General features: G+C 32.4%; 1 protein-coding gene across 1 annotated transcript; it reads right to left on the bottom strand.

Annotated features, from left to right (window-relative positions):
- Positions 1-759: 759 nt before the first annotated feature.
- Positions 760-7,099, bottom strand: LOC139510541 (microfibril-associated glycoprotein 4-like). Its single transcript, XM_071297106.1, has 5 exons — positions 6,728-7,099; positions 5,539-5,699; positions 4,104-4,200; positions 1,693-1,857; positions 760-1,276 (listed from the first exon to the last, which is right to left on the bottom strand). The coding sequence occupies exons 1-5, from the start codon at positions 7,041-7,043 to the stop codon at positions 1,035-1,037; spliced, it is 981 nt and encodes a 326-aa protein (XP_071153207.1). The 5' UTR covers positions 7,044-7,099; the 3' UTR covers positions 760-1,034.
- Between the last annotated feature and the right edge of the window lie 12,699 nt (positions 7,100-19,798).

The raw sequence follows: 19,798 nt of genomic DNA, 5'->3' as shown, positions 1-19,798 counted from the left end.
TGCACCATCACCATTTTTAGTTCGGATGTATTGAATATATGTACAAGAAAAAACATATATATGAATATTATCGACTGGATATCATCGGTCAACCGATACAGTGTCGTGTGAATAACGTAATTATTTAGTATTCAGCTGATTTTTTTCTCCGAATGACCTTAGATCTGCTCCAAATAGACTTTTGACGTCAGGCAACAATCCCTATTGAATTGTGACGTCAAATTTTTTAAATTGTGATGTCAAATATTACGGGAAACTGTGTGATTTTATGGAGTGGCGGAGAAATTTGCATACAAGTGCAAATACGTCTTTAATAGTACATTCTTTGAAGTATTTTCTTTTTTATATATATGACCTATTATCGAATCTGTTCGATTATAGTAATAAGGATATTTACAGTGAATTTTTCGACAGTTATTGAATTTTGTGATTTGAAAAATTCAACTGAAAGAACTAAGTCTTCAAATTGTGTTATGCTGACTTTAATAGTAAGATAATTTTTTCAAATGTACATGCAAATAAAGTGTTTTGATATATTTCTTTTACAAAACTTTTGAATTGAAAGGCTTCTCTACCTAAGGAATGGGTTATCTTAGCTGTATTTGGCAAAACTTTTAGGAATTTTGGTCTTCGATGCTTTTTAACTTTGTACTTTATTTGGCCTTTTTAACTTGTTTGGATTCGAGCGTCACTGGTGAGTCTTTTGAAGACAAAACGCGCGTCTGGCGTAAATACAAAATTTAATCCTGGTATCTATGATGAGTTTATTTATACAAATGACTCCTTTCAAACTTATTTCGAATGCTTTTATTGAAATGTCATACACCAACGTCAATAACAGAGCAATCAGAAGAGTAATTTTAAACTTAAATAGTTTTAAGCTGTACTAAAGATACTATATATGTAGTTTTAAAAACTAGAAATATAGTTGACTGTTAATATGATCCAAAACTGATGGAATTGAGTTGCATTCAATTTTTATCAAAGATCATCTCAACACTATGACACTTGTGATCATCATAGTGTTTACCAAATTATCGAACCATCATATAAATGGTTTTCAAAGACTCTCGGTATTCTGTAAATGTCCACCAATGACATGAATCGTTGGAGATAATCCCAGATTGGTAATAGTATCCATTCAGATCGGAACTACCGCAGGCACTAAACCAAAAACCTCCCTTATGGTACTTCGGATTACAAGATACACCAGAGACGTCATTATCGGTATCTAGTGTACTAAATTGATATCCTACCTGGTAAAACAGACTGTTACCTGTAAAAATGTTAGATTTATTACAACAAAATAAGAGCCGGGTCTTTAAATTTGCAGAAAAATATACATACACGATGGTGTAAATCGCCTTTCTGAAACTTAAACAATTGCATTATTAGTATACTCATATGAAAATATGTAACGTCATTGGACTATAAACTATATAGTTTTGTATTCTAAAACCAACAAAAAATGATGAATTTAGCATTAACCTTAAGTTGTCATGGTTTGTCAAGTATTACAAATATAATGTGTTAGTGGCAGATACTTGGCTTCTATGTTCAAAACATAACGTTGTATTGCGACACAGATACTTCTCTATTATTGAAGACATTATCATTACTTCTGGCTTTTCTGTTGGCTAGTTCGTTTTATGAAAGAACTAACATTTCATATATTTAAATCGCTGCACTAACCTGCTGAGCCACTGTATTCAGAAAAGTGAAGCCTATAATTGTCGTTTTTAGGGCCGATATAAAAGTCGGTATAATGAGCATACTTCCATACACCATCCCATGTCTGCATCAAAATTAGCAATTCATTTCCACCAGAAAGTGTCAATTGATACAAAGCCTCATTCCCTTTAAGAAAAAACAAATTGGAATAGTTTACATAAATGATAGTATGAGCAACAAAAAAAAAAGCAACATGAAATATACTAGGCTGATAATTTTGAACGTCAAACGCAAAAGCTAAAATAGAGCGAAAGTGTAAAACTAAGAACGAAGTAGATGAGCATACACCTTATTGCTATTTGTCCGCCATTACTAATCTTCACACAGGTTCAAGTAACATTTTGACGTCATAATACAAAATATATGACACCACCATGAAAAAGTGATCGTTGTATGACGTCAATAGTTCATGTGGGACAGACTAACCAGGAATAGCGATAAGTTGAATTGAGGACCTAAAATTCAAAAACGTTTTGCCGAATAGAGTTCATGTAATTACTCACCAAATACACTATACTTATAATTTAGTCCGCCAGGCGCTGGTTTGATCTATATACGATCCATCAGTGACGCTCGACTCAAAACAGTTGAAAAGCCATTCCATATATTAAGAAGTTGAACATTACTAACCGTGTCAGCACAACCATGCGACTACTGGCATAATCTATTCCTGCCTTAGTTCGAATAATCAGTTGTAAACAGAAACAATTCGTTGGTTAATATCACCATGTCAATGATGATTCAAGTCAGCAAAGTAGTGCTGACCACTGGGATGGTGATATACTCAGATGGAAAACCTCCACCCACATTTTCACAGGTCAAGTGGTTGTAAATTAACTCATCAAAGATAACAGGCTTGATTGTAGTTCGTTTATATGGTTCTAACTGTTTCATTTTTATACTATTTACTCAATGAGAAGCACATAGTTTGAATGTTCATTGCATTACTTTTCATTAGGTATTCCACAAACAAATTGTTGTAATACACTCGTAGCCTACCTCCTGTACGTCAGGATTAGCATGATTCAAACGATAAAATTGACTTGATATTCAGCTTGTTCATTGTGTTGTGTAAATTTAAACTAAAAATAGTGCAATCAAAAACCATAAGTAAAAGAAACAGCGAACAAAAAAGATAAACAAAACAAACGGGTCCACAAAATCTGACACTATTAGAGTTTTAAAAGCAGCTAGAATTCAAGGGGAAAACATGGTGTTCCGGAATGGTAAGCAGTTCCTTTCATGTCCCCTGTTGGATTGTTTGTATTTCCAGTTCCAATCGTTGATTTTACAATCGAAATTACAATTTCCACATTGAAGATGAATTTAAAACAGAATTACATGTACGCATGGCTGTTAAATGTTTTGTATATTGTTGGCCTCCAAATTATGGTTTCGATCGTGCAAAATAAATTCAATCTGTTACAATGTTTTATACGAGTAGAGGTGAAATTACTCTATATTGAATTTGATGATATAAAGATCATGATACTCATTTACTGATTATAGAATTATAAAGGAAGAGTAAATTGCTAAATTGTATTTAAGTTTTTTCTAAATTCAAACAGCAAAGCATTTGCTTCTCCAACCTTTGGAAAACACATTAAACTTTGTTTTCAAGCAAAAGAGATATCATATTTTACCTCTTATAATATAAATTATATAGTCATTTTTATATATTTCCTGTTTACAAAATTAAAATTTTTCAAAAATTAAGGATTTTCTTATCCCAGGAATAGATTATCTTGGCGGTATTTGGAACAACGTTTTGGAATTTTGGGTCCTCAATGCCCTTCAATTTTGAACTTGTTTGGCTTAATAACTGTTTTGATCTGAGCGTCACTGGTGAGTCTAAAGTAGACGAAACACGCGTCTTCCGTATCAAATTATAATCCTTGTACCTTTGATAACATTTTACATTATTACAATTGTTTCTGAAAATTACATCACCTAGAAGCTTACGTTTTATGATGTATTTTACATGGAAACAAGCTATTCTTGACAAATGATTTTATTGCATGAAGCAAATTGAGTAATAGATTAACAATATACTTTGAAACAGAGATAAACTTATGATAAATACAAAACATATTATGATAAATCAGTAGCCGAGAGATCCTGAGTTAAATACTTGCTTTGTATTTGAAAATGTGTTAATATATACTAAAACAAAAACATACAAAATATATATCTTAGTGAGAAGTTAAGGTTCAACATTTAATTCATATGTGTTCCAATGTTTGTCAATTTAAGTGTTTTCCCATAATTTTTATCTTTGATTTCCCTGATATATTTACATAATCATTCTCATAAATGTTAAAAAAAAAAGTCATTAGTAGTTATCATGTGGTGATATGCATAACTTAACAAACCTATCCAGTATTCTGTATTAGGATCACCAAAGCCTTGTTCATAGTCCGACCACCTTCGATAAAAATTCACAGAACCGTCTTTCCTTTGTTGGAATACCTGAAATGTCACATTTCAACATTTTTAATCATATATGCATATTTACTAGCATCAATACTGCAAACATTAAGGGGAAACTATTAGAATGCTTTTCATAATGATTACTAGCAGTAGACAGCAGAACCGTCGTACATCTACAATTAGGATTGCATTTACACTTCATGTAGCGTTTAAATATTAGATCGTCTCAAATTGTAAATATTTCTCGTCGCTTCCGAAATGACAAATGCAATATCAATAAAATTAGATTCTAATATGCCGACCTAATATCGCCAACCAGTATAATCACCATATATCTACCTTAAGCGCACACGCAGTTATATACAATAACGGCTGTTCCGCTTTACGACAAACTGATTTATACTGCCAGATATTCTCAATTTTTGACATCGAAACCCCCAGTTTACGTAGCCAAGATTCAGATACAATATATATCTCTGTTCTACAGCAAAATAAACAAATCAGTCCATTTCAATTTACATGCTAAAATTTTATAAAACGAAAATTCCGCGAAATGATGTTATTGTCTTGGCATGGCAACGAAACAAGGTGACGTCATAACTTAAGTATGTTTCTGTAAACAAAAATCAAATGTAAATACCGGTGTTTTAAAGCTTCATGTACGCCCCAAAACGAATAAAACTACATTGGAAGAAAATATATAAGTGAAAAATGCAATTAAAAAGATAATCATTGAATTATACAGTATTACTAATATTATCAAGATTTAGAGTCAAATACGGCTTTCAGATGAAAACAATCATGTATAACTATTCACAAATAAAACACTGGGCCTTTATAATGTTTTAATCAACAAGCAAAGGCTTCCCAGCTCGATGACACTGTTTCATAAGGTGACATTAGATCGTTTAATACGAATTGTAACACTTTTCTAACAAATGATTAAAGTTTTCTGAAACGTATTCTCGGTATTTCACAGATGTATCTGTCTAATTTAATGATAAAATAACTGTTTTTAAAATTGGCGCGTCCGAAGCAAATTTATGGATTTGTCTTCATATAGGAATTGTTACTTATTTAAATATGAGTCTAAGATACTTCGATGGTTTATTAATTGCTATTGGCTTTGAACTTGAATTAAAATCTACAAATACTCTCAGTTTGGTACTTTATGTGTCATGTCTTTTTGTTGTTCGTGTTGTTTTAATAGAGAGGAGGGAGCTTTGGGGGTAATACTCATATACTTTTGGATTCATGTGAATCCCTCAGTTTTTTTTTTAATTTTCGTATGTATATTTAGGGGATTTATGAGATTTGAGTATTCGTGCCTTTATATCACAGCTAAGGTTGTTATTCAATATATATACATGTACTCACTGTCCATCGACCCTCTATTGTTTGTAGGTCACACCAAACATCTTTTTGGATGTCAACGGAAGGGTAGATAGTGTACACACCACTACACGAATGACCTTGAGATTGAACTTCAGAACAATTTTTTGCTTGGGTATTTGGTGTCACTGTCTTGCAGACTGTTACTGTGAAAATAATAATTTTGAATTGTAGTTTATCATAACTATCGATATAAAACTATTGGATTTACAATACAGTTTCTCTAGTTATTAAATGAAAACAGGGTTGCGTTCAATATCGTAGCGGCTACTTAGGGCTACGCAGATTTATGACTATTGAACGTGTAGCTAGCCTAGCTTCTACATAGATATTGATAGCAACTAGGCTAGCTACTCGTTCAGTAGACAAAAATCTACGTAGCACTACGTAGCCGCTACGATATTGAACGCAACCCATGCAAGTATGTGTTTGATAATATGAGGCAGTCTTTATGTGTGATTGAAGGCAATGTCCACTTTATCTCAGTAAACCTTTGGTAATCAAATAAATATTAATTTGCAGTAAATCGTAAAATTTAAAACGTGGCTGTCTTCGTTTACATCGTGAAAGCTTTAATAATTCTTTGCATTTTATGTTGATTTTTCTTTTTATTGATTCTGTTAATGTAAAGACTACGTCATCTCATATGAAACTGATGATACCCAAAGTGCAGTAGATATTCAATGCAATATAGCTCTAAGGTTACTTCTTCGGTTATTTTAAACATTTATTGATACCACAAAATGTAAATGAACTGCATCAGATGCCAACATTTATTTATTCTTGTAGAATCGTAAGCAGAAAAAAATACTTTGTATCTCACATTAAATTTTTGACACGAACACTTGTTCCAAATTATATGTTCCATTAGGCTTCGTCGTTAAAATGAAACCGCAAATTTGAATCTCTATAACGAGATTAAACGAGAGTGACAATTTCTGAAAAAAAGGTCGTTCTGAGCATCTTCTGCCAAAGTTCGGTTTAATCTTAATTTATTGAAAGCTAATTATCGGCAAATGAACAAGACCACACATTTTTTGTATCCCTAATCCATGTTCTGAAGCAATATTTTTGCAAGATGAATTATTTTTCCTGTTCTTACTCATGCTATTGTGAAAATCTATGTTCGTTATTTTTCAAATGTCTATTACAATATTCTTGTTATAATGTATACCTGGTGAAACGTCATAATGAGTCCATTCGTTCTCAGGAATTCCTTTGACAGGTTGATTGGTGAAGTCTCTGTTGAAAGCTTGACATCTACCATCGTTTTTATTAAATGCTACGGACCAACAATTAATGTCATCTGCGCACGAGGTAAAACATGCTATAACGCTTCGTCTTTTAACCATCCACAATACGTTTACGGATTTGTAAACATTTTCGTATTGTACATTTCGTTTTGAATTTCGAAAACGTTTTAGGGCCGAAATATTTATAAGATATGTACTGTAAATTACTAATACAGCAAAATTGTAAATCCTATACATGATCGAATGAGATTAACATGTATTTGATATGTGCATCTTCGAGGCAATGAGCAATTTACAATTCATTAATGGAGTCACCGGTTTTATATACTGTCTATCTAAATTTTCAAAAGCTTATTAAAATGAATACCATCTACGCAATTGGTTATCAGGTGACATATGACATAAGAAGTATACTCAAAGGTCTTCGTTATCAACAGCCGTGGAATATTAAACACTTAAAATAAAAATAAAAAGGTTTTCAATTTTGTTTGCAGACCTGCGTTTTGTCTACACATGACAATCTTGTATAGCAATTAAGGAAAATCATCGAAGCAATTGCTTTATCTGGTGACAAATGACATAAGAAGTATACTCAAAGGTCTTCGTAATCACCAGCCGTGCAATATAAAACACTAGTTATTAAAGAAAATCACCAGGCACAGGTTTCGCTCACAAACCACATTAAATTATTATTTTTCATATTATCCTGTCTTATTATTTTATATCATTTGGTCATGAAATTGAAAAAAAAAGATATATTAAATTTAACAAAAGTGTCAAAAAAATCAATAGTTAATTAAAACCCGCATAAAATATGAATAAACCAAAACGCAAATATGACGTAAAAGCTAGGTTTTTTTTAAGTTTAAATACCCTATTGGACTTAAAATGGAATTAAAAAAATTCAAAAGAATTAGATGAAAGTGTCGAAAATCAATGATTGATTAAAATTATGGTTAAACATTTTTTTGAATGCTTTAAAACGTTTTGGCATTCACATTACTATAAGAAGTGTCACGGTACTTTTCTATTCCAAATTCATGTATTTGGTTTTGATGTTATATTTGTTATTCTCATCGGATTTTGTCTAATGCTTAGTCCGTTTCTCTGTGTGTTACATTTTAATGTTGTGCCGTTGTTCTCATATTATATTTAATGAGTTTCCCTCAGTTTAAGTTTGTTACCCCGATTTTGTTTTTTGTCCATCGATTTACGAGTTTTGAACAGCGGTATACTACTGTTGCCTTTATTTGGACTTTCATATGTATTGACCTTACTCTATGTATACTGTGTATATTAAATTGAAATATACCATGTATGTCTTATGATATAGTATACATTTACAACAAACCAAATGTTTAATAAATCACTGTTAAAAAATAACATTTTCCGTTAAATAATTGGGTTTTTATTTAAATTTTGCACATAATTTAGATTATATAAGTTCCTATTGACGAACTTAAACTGTCACTGGTAGACTAAGTTTATTCGAAAACAAACCACATAATTAAGCTCGACACAACAAAAGAAATTTCTGATTATTGAAATGTAACAATTAGAAGATGTGATATGATTGCCAATGAGACAACTCTCCACCACAGACCAAAAGACATAGAAGAATTTATAACCATAGGCCACCGTACGGCTTACAGCACGGGCAAAACCCATACTGCATCTAAAAAGGCTCCGAAATGACAAATGTTAAACAATTCAAACGAGATGATTTATGTTCAAAACAATGAAAAAATAAATATGATACTCAGCCACGAAAGACATACACTGATTGGCACGCCTCTGACTTGTGACAGGCACGTACATAATGTCGCGGATTAAAACAGGTGACATTACGACACAGCACAAAAGATCCTTGAAATACCTTTATAAAGGACAACAACTAAGTTACAGGCTCATATCTCTATATAGGACAACAACTTAGGAATATTGGTTAATGCTCTTCAACTTTGTACTTTATTTTGCCTTTTTTAACTTTTAGGATTCGAGCGCACTGATGAGTCTTTTTGTAGACGAAACGCGCGTCTGGCATAAATAAAAAAAATAATCCTGGTGTCTACGATGAGTTTATTTAATGACAGGCTCATTACAAAGAACAGGCAGCTGTAGAATGCGGTGGGGGTAAAGATAGATTGTATATCACTTAATTATATTTATTTTATTTGAGGAAATACTTTCTGAACTGCTTTGAAGGTCAACTTGTTTTATAAAATAATTTAACATTCGTTAATGCAAACTTTATAACTTTGTAAAATGAAATCACAAAATTCTGAATTCCGAGTAAAATAAAAAACGGAAAGTCCCCAATCAAATGGAAAAATCACATCAAACGAATGGATAACAACTGTCATATTCCTAACTTGGTAAAGGCATTTTCTTAATGGAAAGTGGTGGATTAAACCTGGTTCTGAAACTAGCTAAACCTCAACTTGTATGACAGTCGCATCAAATTCCATTACATTGACAATATTTTGTCAACAAAACATACAGCGTGTCATAATCGTAAAAAATGTCAAAAATAGGGGTAGAGCAGTCAACTTTTTGTTATAATCTCAATTACTACAAAAACAAACTTTATTCTGACATCGGACTCTGATTTCTCTTAAACTGAGTTTATCTGTGCGTATTGTTGTGTGCTTGTTTTTCTACATTAGCTAGCGGTTAAGGGGGAGGGTTGAGATCTCAAAAAAACATGTTGAACCCCGCCGCATTTTTGCGCCTGTCCCAAGTCAACAGTCTCTGACCTTTGGTAGTCTTGTTTGATGTTTGGTTTTAGTTTCTTGTGTATAATTTGGAGTTTAGTATGACGTCCATTTTCACTGAACTAGTATACATATTTGTGCAGGGGCCAGCTTAATGATGCCTCCTGGTGCGGGATTTGCTAGTTGTGTTGAAGACCCATTGGTGGCCTTCGGCTGTTTTTGTGTTTTCTGCTTTATGGCTGGGTTGTTGTCTCTTTGACACATTCCCCATTTTCATTTTCAATTTTATTTATATTGAGTTGACTTTAATCCCCAATTGACATAACTGGTCCAATCCAATTAGTTATGATAATGCTATATGATATAACTTCATTGTGCAGTTGATGAAATCGAAAATCTTTTCAGTGCAGTTGATGAAATGGAATATCGACTAGTTCATTTTCAAGTCTTGATTTTGAAACTCGTGACTATTCAAGTTGGATCTACTGACAAAATATCTGTATTCCTCATCTCAGATATTGAATTAATCACAGCTTTACACCTCATTTCCTCATCATTGAATTTTATATGAAGAAAACAATTTTTTTAGGACCCTCGATTCTGACTATGACAGACGCATCTACTGACAAAATATTATTTCTCCACGAGCTGTATCGCAAACTTTAATCAGCATATGTGAAATGTAGGTCAAGATAACCTTATTTTTATCACGACCCCTTGGTTATTCAAGACGCATTTATGAACAAAATATCATGAACTATAACTATAATACAGATAGATAGACAGTCGTGGTGTAGTGGTTGGATCTCCGTTCCTGATCTCCCTTGACACCATTTGCGAGTTTGGTCTTGAAAAATTATGATACTCCGTCGATAGGGGATGACAAATGGCTGATCCGTGTTAAGGGAGGGCCATATCTCTTGCACATACAAGACACTCCTGTTGATTTCGAAATAGAGAAGATTAATTCCACTAAAAGGCAGGACTCGCACCCTCAAAGTGGAAAGGGATTAATTTGTCATTTTGGCGCCTTTTATAGCTGACTATGCTGTATGGGCTTTGTTCATTGTTGAAGGCTGTACGGTGGCCTATAGTTGTAAATTTTTGTGTCATTTGGTCTCTTGTAGAGAGTTGTCTCTTTGGCAGTCATAAATAAATCCGACGTTTTACACGAACGAATCGAACAAGTTGAGATATATAAACACCATAAGATGGTGACAATACACGTATTCAAGATTTACAGGAGGCTCAAATCCTAGATACATGTAACTCCAACCAATAATCATGAATAAAAAAAACACAGCCATGTAATCCCATTGGACAGACTTATTTTGATTGTCACATTTGGAAAAGTGCTGTTGATTTAGATGTAAAACTTACTCGAAATACTAAGGTTTATTTTTACACTAAACAGACGTTAAAGTAAGATAATAATCGAAGTTTAAAGATGTTTTTTCAATACACAACTGTTAAACAAAGTTTTATAATAAACTTTATTTCTTTTTTTCACGAGCTCCAAGGTTTCTCGTCTACAACACCCGAAAGTTAATTATCAACAAAATGTTCCAATAAACAATTGCAGAATGAAATATCTTTTATTGGTTATAAGTTGTGAATTCGTAATAAATGCGGAAAACGTACACAGACAATAATTTCCCTAACATTATAATTTCAAAAAATTCGTTTCATATGCCTTCAAGCAGTCTATATGGTAGAATCTTATAGGACTAGTCTCGATCATTATAATGATTTCACAAATACTTGGTCATGTCAACGTAATGTATTCGTCGTTCTCGAGAGTACTCCTAGCTCAGCAGTTTTTCCACACCAGGTATGGATTGCTCGAGTCGGATTGTTTTCACTTTAGGCACTTTTAGAATTGGAATGCACCTTAACTTCGACTCTTATCTAGCTTTTTTATTTTAACTTTTACAACAATTTGCCCCTTGGTACTACTTCTATTCTTTCGCTAGTAAATTTACTTTAAAATGTTATTAGGAAAATCAGAGAGGAACGTGCTAATATTCGTTCAAAAAAGGTGCAAGTATGTTCTAAATTAATTACTAAATCTTATTTGTTAGTTAATGTGAGCAAAATGTTTATTAACAGCCTATGTACATTTATTTGCAAACCTGACTTCTTGGATTTTGATGTAAACATTTGTAACTTAAGATTTAGAAGTTACAGATAAGATTGAATAAAATATACAACCATTTGGATAAGATATTAACCTAACATTAAGAATAGGTTTTTAAATCACTTTTTTTTTTAATCTTTCTTGTATGCAAATAATGTATATGTTGAACCCATCTTTTTCATTAAACATAGAATAAATTATGCCACATATACAGTTAAGTCTCTTAATATCTTATATAACACCATCAAATATTTTAAAGTAATTGAAGATGAAAGGTTTAGATTACATGTACGCTAAAATATCATTGACCTATTCAGTATTTTAATTTGTTACACATCTTTCTTTGTATATGAATTTAACAGTATTTTCACAGTAGCTTAGAAGCCCGTCTTTGATTACTGATAAAATTGATGTTAAGTGTTTGAAAAGAAGTACGTAGGGCGCTTCAAAGCACAACAACGTAGCTTTGTTAGTCAGAAGTGATATGTATATATATCATTTTATTCTGGTATCACCTAAGTTGGACAAAGGTATACAGAAAAACACATTAGTTTACATTACATTGCATATATGTACATTTGTTGAGGAAGCATTAAATATGAGTTTTTTTACAACGGTATGATCAGTATAGCCGACAGGTTAACATCAGAGAGAATCCAGTTTGTCTTAGTAAAGACATTTACTACGTAATATCTATAATTAATACAGTTAAGGAATATCTAGTTCCTCATCTTTCCTGAAATTCGAAAGGAACATAGAACATACCTATAATTATTCAGAATTGTTTTGTGTAAGTGTCATGGTAGTATATGTTGTTTTTTTTGGGGGGTTTCCAAGTGAATGGTCAAGTGATCACCTCTATCTGTATTGTAGATTCGTTTATGGTAATTTAAGGACTGCCGTCTCATGACAGTTGAACCTTGTTATGTTAGCTACACTCCTGGACTTACCTGCTGAGCCACTGTATTCCGATAAGTAAAGCCTATAATTGTCGTTCTTATGGCCAATGTAAATCCGATATAATATGCATGCTTCCAAACACCATCCCAGGTTTCCATCAAAATAAGCACTTCATTTCCACCAGAAAGTGTCAAATGGTACAAAGCCTCAATTCCTTTACAAAATAATATAGTCATTGTTATAATTATTTACCAAAAAATTTAGTTTTGAAATATGTGTATGCTTTGTATAGATTCAAACACTACACCAGTGTGGTACGGTGTTTTTCCATCTGAGACAGTTTAATTTTAATAAAATTTAAAACGTGTGGTTTGTCGTCATACACGAGATACAGTGGTAGAATCTATTTTTTGAGGATTTTTATACGATATCTTAACAAAGTTTAATCTTCCTAGTCAAATATTTGTAAAGTAATGATCTTTATATGTGACCTCATCAGGCATGGTCGCCTTTTTTATGACGTTACAATGGGAAATTCAAAAGAAATCTGAAATAATTGACGTAATTATTGAATTTCAACAAATCTTTTGCCAGGAATAATGTTTTCTTTAGAGAAGAGAAAAAATTTCCAACTCCGATCTGGAAATGTGAAAATAGCATGAGCATGAAAAAAAATAATATATAGATTCTCCCACTGCAGCGAGTGTGATATTTTATATTCACTTGAGACAGTTTAAGTTTCAAATTTAAAACGCGAGGCTCGCCGAGGGTTTTAAATATTCAAAATTTAACTGTCGAGAGTTGATAAATATAACAAGATTTGGTGGTGGAATTCTGTACTATTAATTACTAACAAAGCTAAATTGTAAATCCTACATATGATATAATTAGATTAAGATATATCTGTTATGGGCATCTTCAAGGCAGTGAGTAATGTACAATGCAATTATTAAGTCACACGTTTTGTGTCCTGTGTGTCTATCTAAGGATTTTTTAAACAGATTAAAATGAAAACCACCCAAGTAATTGCTTTATCAGTTGTCATATGACATAAGAGATATACTTAAAGGTCTTTGATATCAACAACCATGGAATATAAAACACTAAAGACAAAAGAAAACTCATCAGTGATATCTGGTTTTAACCTGTGTTGGCTAGACACGGGTTTCGCCTACAAACGACTCAAACTATTATCTTTTATATCTTTCTCCTTGCCATGAAATTAAAAACCTTTGATAAAAAATATAAAAATTATCAAATGTGTCTTGAAGGGGTAAATTCAGTAAATAAATATACGTCATAAGGAACCGCCTATTTAGGGGAGAGCTTTCTGTATAACACTGAAGTCATATGCTCTTCTGATTGATAGATAATGTTTGTAATAAATATTTTTTGGCAGATGGATCAAAACTAGAGTTGAAAAAAATAAAAAAATAAATGCTGAATGTACTATTTTTTTTTACTACAGGGTTGAAAAGTAATGGGGGTCAGTATAGGAATTCAGTGCGAATCTACATTGTTTGTAAACAAGGCCATTTGAACGCCCAAAAATGCCGCATGACCCTATGTTTTTATTTTTGCAAAAGATAGGGCTACATTTGTACTTTCATGAATGTTGTATGAAAGTTTCCAATTTCTAAAGGTAAATCCGGTATAAATTTTATTCCATACATAGATTAGCATTAAAGTCAATGGGAGATGTTTTACTGAATTTACCCCTAAAACCCTCCCAAATTATGAATAAACCAAAACGCAACTAGGAAGTTACAGCTAGGTTTTATAAGATCAATTATCAAAATGTTCTTAAAACTGAAGTTAAAAAGTTGAAAAAGATTAGATGAAAGTGTCTGAAAATCAATAGATTAATACAATCCTTAATCATTTGTTTTAATGTTTTGAAACATTTTGGACTTTCAAATGTATTAACCTTAACTCTATGTACACTGTGCATGTATAATTCAAATATATTTATTTTTAAATTTTACACATAATATAGATTACATAAGTTCCTATTGACTAACTAAAACTGTCACTGCACTGATATGTAGTTTGTGTCAATGGCATGAGCTGCTGGAACGGATATATAGAGGAGGAGATGTGTGTCCATAAAGTGTGCTTGTGTAAAGTGTGTAAACAAGAGGAAATGTGAACCCATGACGTGCTATTGGAAAGTGTATAAATAAGAGGAAAGTAGCAAACAAATAAGGAAGGTGAAGTCCAGATTAAGTTAAAAAGATGAAATTAATTGGTTCGATCTATTAACGTAGCAACTTCAATTCGGTAGTGTATCCCTGTCTGTACAAGCATTCTGGCCTGAAATGTTGACCGTAACATACAACAATTAAGCAGCGATCATACCATCAAGTTTACAGCCTCAAACAGTGTTTCGATGATTATCCTGTTTACGGAATTATAGGCATGGCGAAAATTTGCTAGTCGTCTTGTAATTATTGTCGAGAGAAACATGCTTTCACATATTTTTGAATCCCGTTTTTACAAGAAGCGTGTAAAATATTGCAAAGTGTTTATACGAAATAAGAAAAGGTGATATTGAGTGTGTAAATTTGATAGACCTCAATATTTTTTTAGAATTCAGCCTATACTGTAAAGTACTTTGCAATATATTAGCTTAAAGATTCATTAAACAAACGGGAACTGTACTGATATACCACTGTACCAGGTTAGGGGAGGGTTGGGAACACGCTAACATGTTTTACCCCGCCACATTCTGCATGAATGAGCATGTCCCAAGTCAGTAGCTTGCATTTCAGTGGTTATCGTTTGTTTATGTGTTACAATTTTGTTTTTCGATCATTTTTTGTACATAAATTCGGCCGTTAGTTTTCTGATTTGAATTGTTTTACATTGCCATTTCGGGGCCTTTTATAGCTGACTATGCGGTATGGACTTTGCTCATTGTTGAAGGCCGTACGGTGACCTATTGTTGTTAAATTCTGTGTCATTTTGGTCTCTTGTGGAGAGTTGTCTCACTGGCAATAATACCACATCTTCTTTTTTATACAAAGTTTATATATATCTTGGTTATCACAAAACGAAAAATATCTAAAGTAAGGACCCTATACTGGTAGTTGAAAATGGATAATAAAAACATCTGGAAAATAATCAGCGAAATATGATCTAGCGGGATGTGAATACCTTTTAATAGATTAAGGCCATATGAAAACATACTACATAATTGAGCTCGACAAAACGTACATTGATTTATTAGAAATTTCTGATTGTTGAAATATGAAAATTAGAAGATGTAAGATTGCCAAGGTGACAACTCTTCACCACAGACCAAATGACATAGGCTATTTAAAGAACACTGTACGACCTTCAGCAATGAACAAAACCCATACCGTATAGTCATCTATAAAAGGCCCTGAATTGAAAAATCTTAAATAATTCAAACGAGATGAATAATGTTCAAAACAGTGGGGAAAATATGATGTTTAGCTACGAACGACATGTAATCTTAGATGCATTTTTTTCGATTTTATTTAGTTGTTAATGGCTTTAAAATAGTTGACAGTAAACGCGAGTACTCTTAGATCAGTACTTAGTGTCTGTTTGTTGTTGGGATATACAAGTATCAGCCCACGTCCACTCTGAATTCGTTAATGCACACTTTGTTGTTTTGTTAAAAGTAAAATCACAAAAATACTCTGTGGAAAATTCAAAATGCAAAGTCCGTTATCAAATGGAAAAATCAAAAGTTCAAATACGTCAAACAAATGGATAACAACTGTCATATTTCTGACTTGGTACAGGCATTTTTTTATGTAGAAATTCGTAGATTAAACCTGGTGTGATGGATAGCTAAACCTCACACTTATATGACAGTCGCATAAAATTCCATATATTGAAATTTGTGAACCAAACAAACAGACATATTAGGTATAAATGTCCACAAATATGTGTACAGTAGTCAACGTTGTGTTATAATCTTAATCACTATAAAAACAAACAAACGTATAACAAAGAAGCACACAAACGCATATCAACAAAGTTCATTAGCAAAAGTTAATGAAAAGAATTAGGGATGTCAAAAGATTTGAAATTTAATACTCGAATACTCGGTCATGATACTCGAGTACTCGCGAGTACTCGGATGAATCTTTAACGTCTATTGGAAAGTGAAAAGTGTAGGTGGGTGCAGTATTTTTGTTCTCACCTTTTTTAAACATATTAACGAAAGACAAGCGTACTACTACAAACATAGCTTGCTCCTCTATTGTTGTTTGTGTGTCAATTACACATGAATAACCGACCGCCTTATTTATAATAACAGCAATTATTGTCTGTGTACATGTTCATGAAGCAAACTCCAATAAAATCAAAAATATTTGCATAAAAAGTCCGACAAAGAAGACAATGTATGTATTATCTGTTCATGAGAAGAATTTTAGATGGTATGTTTTATAAAAAGACTTGTCCATTTATTCGACAACAATAGTGAACATCAAATAACTTGACCTACTTTTTCTTTGTTTTTTTTGCAATATCTTTTGTCTGGTTTTCTTTTTTTTTAGCCATGATGTTGTCAGTTTATTTTCAAATGTCGCTCTCCCATTTCGCATATCTTAAAATTGTAAATTAAACAATATTACTTAAGTTTCAAATACAGAGTAATTAAATTTATTTTAATGTACATCTCATACCAATCACGTTAACTTAGGGGCCTTTACATATAAGTCTTTATTAACAAACAAAGATAAGTTTTTACGGCTTGTGATGAGTTAATTATTAATCCATAAAAGTGTTGATCCGTGTACAAACACCATTAAAAATGTCCCTAATTAGTTGCGTTCGGTTCACCGAATGTCACTTTGACTTTGATTTTGTTCTAATTTATAAATATTATCTGGTCAACAATTTCAGACAAAAGACTGTTTGACTGTTTTAAAAAAACAAGTAGAAACATGAAAACATTCCCTCGGAAACAAATAGTAGTCTCAGGATTAATATTTGTATGTTGTTAATTGATTTCAATTAGTATTGCGAAGGGGATATTTCTACAGAAGTAAAGTGAGCGGAAATATAAAGAGAACTATCTGAAGATGTATAACAGGCAAATGAGTACCCGAGTACTAAAACTGTACTGGAGTACTCGGCCTTCCGATCGAGTAACCGAGTACTCGAGTACTCGTTGCCATCCCTAAAAAGAATACAAAAATGTACCATAGCATATTAACACAATGACGGGATGTATAAGTACAGAGCCATGTCATATGTATCGAAAAAATACACAAAAAGGCATATATACAAAGCACATTAGAAAAAATGAAAAACAAGAAAACACAAATTATCATAGAACTATAACACAATGACGGGATGTTTAAGTACAGAGCCAAGTCATATGTATCAAACAGACTAAACAGGGAAAGTAATATACATAAAGACAAATTAAAGAATACTTTAACACGTTATTAATAAAATTAACGGTACCAATTTTCTTGCACCAGATGCGCATTTCGACAATACATGTCTCTTCAGTGATGCTCATGGCCAAAATATTTGCAATCCAAAGCTTATATAAAAGATGTAGAGCTATAATCCAAAAGGTCCAAAAGTATAGCCAAATCCATGAAAGGAATCAGAGCTTTGCATGAGGGAGATACATTCCGTAATTTATAATAATTTCTAATATTTTGTAACAGCAAATTTTAATAACAGAATAAATCCGTATTTTCATGCCAGTACCGAAGTACTGGCTACTGGGCTGGTGATACCCTCGGGGACTAATAGTCCACCAGCAGAGGCATCGACTCAGTGGTAGTAATAAAACTAACGGTACCAATTTTCTTGCACCAGATAGGCATTTCGACAATGCATGTCTCTTCAGTGATGCTCGTGGCCAAAATATTTGCAATCCAAAGCTTATATAAAAGATGTAGAGCTATAATCCAAAAGGTCCAAAAAGTATAGCCAAATCCGTGAAAGGAATCAGAGCTTTGCATGAGGGAGATACATTCCTTAATTTATAATAATTTCTAATATTTTGTAACAGCAAATTTTAATAACACAATAAATCCGTATTTTCATGCCAGTACCGAAGTACTGGCTACTGGGCTGGTGATACCCTCGGGGACTAATAGTCCACCAGCAGAGGCATCGACCCATGGTAGTGATAAAATTAACGGAACCAATTTTCTTGCACCAGATGCGCATTTCGACAATACAAATATTAAGATGATAAACAAGGTCAGTACCAATAATCTATACTACTAGACCTTCGTGTATCATTTGATAAGTTGATACGGAATATTTATCAACGAAGGTCTTGGTACCTTCCGATGAGCTTTTTATCAATTTTCTGCTTAGAAGTCAACACCATGTCATGATCTTAATCACCATAAAATAAACAAATATGTATTAAAAATGCACAATAAGGCAGAATGTACACACATGAAATTTCTTTTTTCATGGATTATCCATTATATCATTGATCAAGTACAGAAGTTAAAAATATCCAATAAAACACCAAGATTTTATATGACATCAGTGACCTTACATTTTATTCTAATAAAAGATATAAAGACACCTTTTTTAATACCAAGGTCCATTTCATATACAGATTGTTTTCTTTGTTTTTAGTTTTATCTACTAGTATTCACTTTTTGTGAACAAACCAAACACTGATAAATTACTAGATGTTTTACAACGAAATAACTTCTACCCCTTGGTTCCCAAATGTAGCATTTTAACACTAGCCGATCAACTCTACAGAGATGATTCAAATGATAAGATTACCTATTTAAATTTGATATACTCATAATGTATTACACCTTTATTTCAAACATCAAACACAGATAACATTGAACATTGACGTGAAATTGTGACTCTGTAACACATTAAAAAAAAACATGTCGTCTTTGACACACAACTGTATGATGATAGCCTTTTATATACCAAACAAACATATATGTTTTGCCATTCACGGAGCCAAAAATTAGAAAAATGGTAACAATGATTGTTTTTAAACATTATATAAAAGTAATGTAACTGTAACAGATGGGAATTTCAACAATTCATGACTAAACGTCTAGTTATTTATCTTTGACCTCTTCTAATACGGTAAAATAAAAATTAAGTTTAAATTTTCATGTAAAAGTTACATAAGTCCAACATTCACAATAGTCATTGGGTGTGGCTCTTACGATATACTTGGTTTGATATCTTATTTGACCTCATGCCAACTTTATGAAACTTTAGATATCTAGAAAGGAGTTGAAGAG

The sequence above is a fragment of the Mytilus edulis genome, chromosome 2 (genome assembly GCF_963676685.1).
Source record: "Mytilus edulis chromosome 2, xbMytEdul2.2, whole genome shotgun sequence".
Taxonomy (NCBI): domain Eukaryota; kingdom Metazoa; phylum Mollusca; class Bivalvia; order Mytilida; family Mytilidae; genus Mytilus; species Mytilus edulis.
Note: the sequence above shows the minus strand (reverse complement) of the source record. Positions and strands in the feature narration are given on the sequence as shown.

Excerpts from the sequence above, each read along its gene's own strand:
- LOC139510541 (XM_071297106.1), bottom strand. The coding sequence starts at position 7,043 with ATGTATAGGATTTACAATTTTGCTGTATTAGTAATTTACAGTACATAT. Across the intron at positions 1,858-4,103 it reads TAATACAGAATACTGGATAG|GGAATGAGGCTTTGTATCAA; the intron begins GTTTGTTAAGTT and ends TTTTTCTTAAAG. Across the intron at positions 1,277-1,692 it reads TGAATACAGTGGCTCAGCAG|GTAACAGTCTGTTTTACCAG; the intron begins GTTAGTGCAGCG and ends ACATTTTTACAG.